This window comes from Bison bison, unplaced genomic scaffold (genome assembly GCF_000754665.1).
Source record: "Bison bison bison isolate TAMUID 2011002044 unplaced genomic scaffold, Bison_UMD1.0 scf7180017864492, whole genome shotgun sequence".
Classification (NCBI taxonomy): Eukaryota; Metazoa; Chordata; class Mammalia; order Artiodactyla; family Bovidae; genus Bison; species Bison bison.
The window spans coordinates 3,874,224-3,880,360 of NW_011495051.1; the positions used below are offsets into that span (position 1 = coordinate 3,874,224).

A 6,137-nucleotide genomic window follows, 5' to 3' on the forward strand; every position below is an offset into this window, starting at 1 on the left:
GAGCACCATCCCGCCTCCGCGGTGGGAAGGTGCAGGAAGGCCTGTCTGGCTCATGACTGTGAGGTCCCGTTAGATGTGTCCTTTCTCCCTCTGTGTCAGTGAGCTCAAGGCATGTGAATTATTCCTCACTGGCCATGGCCTCTGCAGCGTGGCCTTCACTGCCCACGATTCCCACACAACCACGCACAGCTCAGTGCAGGACTGGGGGTAGCTGCGTCTGACCATCTGGCCCAGGGCGGGGGCTGTGCGCAGCCCAGGGTGGGTTTTGGACACCAGCCTGGGTGAGGCTGTGAGGTGCGTGAGTGTGGGGCGGTTGCTGCCTCTCGGTCCCTGTGCGGGGGTCATGCTGCTGTGGGGGGCTCAGAGGGGATGAGGTAGGTGTGTCACTGATGGCGTCTGGGGGCGAGGTCAGGGGAGCTGGCCCCAGGGTGGCCAGCGGGCTGACCGTGTGCTCGCCCTGCAGGACGTGGCCCAGTGGAACATCGGGAACCTGCGGACCATCCTGGACATGGTGGAGCGTGAGTGCGGCACCATCATCGAGGGCGTTAACACCCCCTACCTGTACTTCGGCATGTGGAAGACCACCTTCGCCTGGCACACGGAGGACATGGACCTGTACAGCATCAACTACCTGCACTTCGGGGAGCCCAAGTCCTGGTGAGAGCAGGCAGGGAGATGCGAGGGGCTCCCCAGGTCGGGGGGATATGGCTGCCGTGCTGGGTAGGGCTCTGCCAGCCCAGCCCCCACTAGACGAGGCCATGCAAGCCCCCTAGAAACAAGCTTCAGATCCGCAGAGCTTGTGGTTTCACCCAGAGAGCCTCACACTGAACGTGCCCGTGGCCAGGCTTCCGATAGTGCCTTGTGGGGTTGTGTGGGGCTGTGGTCTTGGGGCTCGTGGGACCGCGGTTTCAGCCTCCCTGTACCTCCTTCTTGACCTCCAGGTTGGAGTGGGGTTAGTATTGCCCCTCCTGATTTCTGAGGGGTGGGATCCACTTTCTGTTTGCAGTGTGGGGGCGGGCATGCAGGCCCCTGAAAGGCACTCTGTGAGTGCCGGGCCCCACAGGCTGGGCCGGATGTCCAGCGCAGTGGGCTGGTAGCTCTGAGCTGAGTGCTCCCCTGATGGCTTCTGCTGGTAGGATGGCGAGCGGCTGTCAGTGCTCCCTGCATCTCCAGCAGAGACTCCTGAGCTGGGGCCGCTGTATCTCTCTGCCTCTCCCCAGCTGTTAGGAGGTTGGTTCTGTTGTCACAGTAGTTGTTGCAGCTCAGAAGGGGACAGGAGCTGGGGAGCAGAGGGAGACACTCAGGAGCTCAGCTGGAGAGCTGTGCTCGCTTTTGTTTGGGGGGCAGCAGAGACCCAGGTGGGCCCTGGCCCAGGTGCCCTGCCTTATCCCAGCAGAGAGCTGAGCCCTGGGAGGAAGGTTACCCTCCACCCCCAAGTCATGGGGACATCCTGGGCCGTTTGCTGAGGGGTGGGGAACAGGCCCTCTGGGCAGAGGGCCCAGAAGCCAGGCCCCCCTGTTGGCCGCTGGCTTGCGACCACCTCCCCTTGCCTCTGCCATGGACAGGGCGAAGCCCCCGTGCCCCTCCCAGTCTGGCCATGGTTCCCACTTAGTCGGGCAGGGGAAGCTGGGACGTGTGGTTTCCCAGGGCTGCTGTGACAAAGGATTACAGGTCTGGTGGCTTTACTTCCCCGCACATTCGTTCTCTGAGAGTCCTGGAGCCAGGAGTCTGACCTGGACCTCATGGGGCTTAAGCCAGGCGTGGGCAGGGCTGGTCCCTCTGGGGGCTCCAGGGAGCAGCAGCTCCTGCCTTTTCCAGCTTCTAGAGGCACCACAGCCCTGGCTTACGGCCCCTCCCTGGATCCTCACAGCCAGCAGCTCAGCATCTCCTGTCTCTCTGCCTCTGACCCTCCCCTCCCTCTTACGAGGACCCTGTGATGACACTGGGCCTAGGAATGCAGGATGGTCCCCATCTCAGGGGCCTCTACGTAACACCTCCTGCAGAGGCCTGTCTGCCGTGAGAGGTAACACGTCGTCAGATCGCAGGGCTGGGCCATGGCTGTCTTTGGGGCTGTTTTTCTGTTGGCCGCGGGCTCTCGGTTCTGGCAGCTGTGCAGCATCGTGGGTTGCTGGGCTTTTGTTACCATCCACAGGCTTCCTGTCCTCAACTTGTGTCTCTTCTTGTGTGCCTCTCTCTGGCTTCCCATGAGCCCATGATGATCGAAACCTCCAGGCACTGGGGGTATTCGTCTTTGAGAGAGATTTGGAGAGAAATTGGTGGGGTCGGTGATGGTGGCCTGAGTCTCGTGCCTGTGGTGTGGTCCTCTGCACGGAGCAGAAGGGCTTCCTGTCTGGATGCTGCCCAGAGCTGCCCCCAAGGCTCCCCGACAGCACAGCTCCCTGCGCAGCAGCACTGGGCTGGGACTGCCTGGTGGGAGGGCCCTTGTTCTGCCCAGACCCACATTTGGGGGTTCTGGCGCCATTTCCCACAGGCAGTGTGCTCCCCATGGGCCTGGTGGGCACAGTGCGGACAGATACCCAGGCTGGGGCTGCATGTGTGCATGTGAGTGTGTATCTGTGTATATGTGAATACATTCGTATGTGAGTATTTGTGTGGGTATTTGTGTTTGTGTGTATACAAACGAGTGTGTTAGTGTATGTGAGTATATGTATGTGAGTGTGAACGTATACACATGGGTGTGTGTATATGAGTGTGTGTGTGTATATGCTTGTCAGGTATCTATATACCTAGTGTAAGCGTGTGTGAGTGTGTGTGTATCAGGTACCTGTGTATGTGTGTGTATTGTGTGTGTATATTGTGTGTGTGCTGCTGGGCCCAGCTCCCTGGCCTGATCGGTGGAGGGAAGAGCAGCCACCAGGGTCTCTTGAGTGGCTGTGTCCAGTCCTTTTAATTAAATGAAATTAAAAGACATTTGCTCCTTGGAAGAAAAGTTATGACCAACCTAGACAGCTTATTAAAAAGCAGAGACATTACTTTGCCAGCAAAGGTCCATCTAGTCAAGGCTATGGTTTTTCCAGTAGTCATGTATGGATGTGAGAGTTGGACTGTGAAGAAAGCTGAGTGCCGAAGAATTGATGCTTTTGAACTGTGGTGTTGGAGAAGACTCTTGAGAGTCCCTTGGACTGCAAGGAGATCCAACCAGTCCATTCTGAAGATCAGTCCTGAATATTCATTGAAAGGACTGATACTGAAGCTGAAGCTCCAATACTTTGGCCACCTAATGCAAAGAAATGACTCATTGGAAAAGACCCTGATTCTGGGAAGGATTGAAGGCAGGAGGAGAAGGGGACGACAGAGGATGAGATGGTTGGATGGCATCACTGACTGAATGGACATGAGTTTAAGATGTTGGACATGAGTCTGGGAGTTGGCGATGGACAGGGAGGCCTGGCGTGCTGCAGTCCATGTGGTCGCAAAGAGTCAGACACGACTGAGTGACTGAACTGAACTGAACTGTCCAGTCCTGCCCTGACTCTGCTCCCCAATGACCACTAGATGGCGCTCTCAACCTTCCCTCCTGGCCATGGCTCCAGGCGCAGTGGTGGAAATCTCCCACGTTGTTTTTCTAGACTCCTTGCCTGGTAGGGGCAGCAATCTGTCGCCCCCACGGCCCCCTGGGAACAATGGCAGGGGGAGAGTCTGCCTCCTGGCAGTGGGACCGCTCAGCTCTGCTCAGCCTGGGTTTGGTTGGGGTCTCTCACCAGAGGGGTCCTAAGGGGAGAAAACCCATCTTTTCCTTATAAAAAAGAAAAGAACGATTAAAAAGCAAGCCACCGCTGCTAGGTCCTGGCGTGTGCTCGGAATGGGAGCTGGAGCTTTCAGGCGCAGGGTGACCCCTGGAGACTGGGGCCCTGGTGTGTTCTCTGGGACATGCGGCTGGGGAAGAGCAGGGAGGGACCCCGCAATAGGAGTGAGCAGGCACACTGGGGTCCAGGGTGGTTGGAAAGCAGTGGGACTGGATTCGAGGGAGGTCCCTGAGAGAGTGGACGCTGGGGACATGAGGGCCAGCAGCCCTGGGTGACGGGCAGGGTGGTGTCTGGCTCTGCACACTCCCTGGCCCCCAGGACGGCCCCCAGCACCTTGACCCCTGTGCTGCATCCCTGGTTTGCTTGGGGTGGCCCCTGCTGTCCCTGCCGCCACCTGCCCCCTCCAGCCTGATTCCTGAGTGCTAAGAAGCAGCCAGAGGGGTGTGCTGAACACAGCTCTGGTTCCCTGAAGGAAGAACATTCTGGAAGGGACCTGAATCTTGGCTTCTGGTTCAGAGGGGGTGGGAGTGCACATGGGGTCCCTCACGCTGCCAGTGTGGCCAGTTCAGCTGGACAGGGTGGGGACCCCAGATGCTGGCATGGCAGCCCACGCTCATCCTTCAGTGATCACGTGCAGGCCGTGTGTGATGCAGGTGTCAGTCTCCCTGCTAGACATGGACCCCATGGAGTCAGGGCCTTCGGTCCCCGATGCGTCCCCATCCCCAGCAGCCTTGCATGGGAGGGGGAGGGCTCTGATTACCAGGAGAGCTGGGAGCACCACGGGCATGGAGGTTCATGGCGTGTGGAGGCCACACTCCCTCCTGGGCCAACACAGACATCACCCTGGGGGCAGGGTGGCAGGGGCTGCCGAGGTGTCCTCTTGTCCCTGGGCTGCGGATTCAGGAGCCACCCAGGATCCTGGGAGGGCGGTGCCCTGCTCCCGACCCTTCCCCTGGGCCCTGAGTGTTCCCCAGTGGATCGCACGCCCACATCTGTCTCCCTGATCACACCACTGCTCTTGTGACTACAGGAGCTTAATTGCAACTATTTCAGTGTTACGGTGGCAGCACTCTCTTATAAGTGTTGACTTACTCAGGTTGCATGTCTTCCTGAGCCTGTCTGAGCCTGTTGTTACTTTGGCAGTGTGACTTGAGTGTCAGCGTGATGCAAACAGCCTGGTGTCGATAAAGTCGTGGAATTTACTCTGCGAGGCCGGCACTGTGCCGCACTCAGGCAGCGAGGCTAAGAATACCTGCAGATCTGAGGCTCCAGATCCCTTTAGAGACAGGATTTAAAATAGACCTGGCCTTCCCGCAGCTTGGACGTCGGGCAGTGAGGCCAGGAGGTCGTGGGTGGCGGGAGGTGGGCGTTGCAGTTCTGTGTGATTCGGGGACCCATCCTGTTTGGCTGGGCCTGGGTGCAGGTGGTGCTGGGTCAGCGTCCCAGGGTCCATGCATCTGCCTGGGCTGCCTGGGCAGCACGCCGCCAGAAACCATAGATGAGTGTGTTACACACCTGCCTATGCTTGCTGCCTGGACATAGGGCTATATATCCACACATAGGGGTGGGGAGACCGGGCGGGACCAACTGTGTTCCCTGTGGGGATTGTCCTGGCCATGACTTTGGACTCTGCGGTTGGTTTTCCCCGGCTTCCCCAGCTGCTTGTGTTTGCTGGGGAATCAGGCTCACCCAAGTCAGGGCACGGAGGAGAGGCTCTCATGTTGTGCTCAGTCCTGGGGTGTGACGGGCAGATTGCCGCAGGCAGTTGGTGGAAGGGGGTGCGGGGGGGAGAGCCTGGGTGTGGAGAGCCTGGCCTTCTCCCTGACCTTTAAGGAGCCTGAGCGCTGCTCTAGGTGTGGTGAGAATTTCTCCTTTTGACTCCTTGGCACCTGCAGTTTTTCTTTGGCATCTTTGCTCAGGGGAGTTCTGTAGGAGAGGGATCAGGCAGGCTTTCTTTTGCTGCTGGGAAATGTAATGCCAAGCAGGCAATCGGCTGAGTCTGCACTTGATACTCTGGAGGTGTGTGTGTGTGTGTGAGAGTGTGCATGTGTGCGCATGTGTGGGCATGAGTGTGCTTGTGTGCGCACAGGCACATTTGAAGGTGTGTTCCCTGCCTTGGGGCCCAGGGAGGAGGCCAACTAGTGTTCCCTGCCCTCTGGCTGCAGCTTGGGGAAAAGACTATAAGTTGGGCTCAAGTCTGTTGCTATTTGGGGGCGGGGGCTGCTGGGCTGCTCCCCTCCCCTCTGATGGGCGCCCTGCTGGCCCCTGGGGACCCCCCTGCAGGCCCAGCCCAGGCAGCAGCGGTCCAGTGCCCAGCTGCGCCTCCTGTCCCAGGGGACCAGCTCCTCCCACCCGCTCCCCCACCCATCC

General features: G+C 59.0%; 1 protein-coding gene across 1 annotated transcript in view; it reads left to right on the forward strand.

Moving 5' to 3' along the window:
* KDM4B (lysine (K)-specific demethylase 4B) overlaps positions 1-6,137 on the forward strand; it is an 89,971-nt gene that overhangs the window by 16,803 nt on the left and 67,031 nt on the right. Inside the window, 1 exon segment of the mRNA XM_010828455.1 lies at positions 464-657. Coding sequence (XP_010826757.1) covers positions 464-657 — 194 coding nt within the window.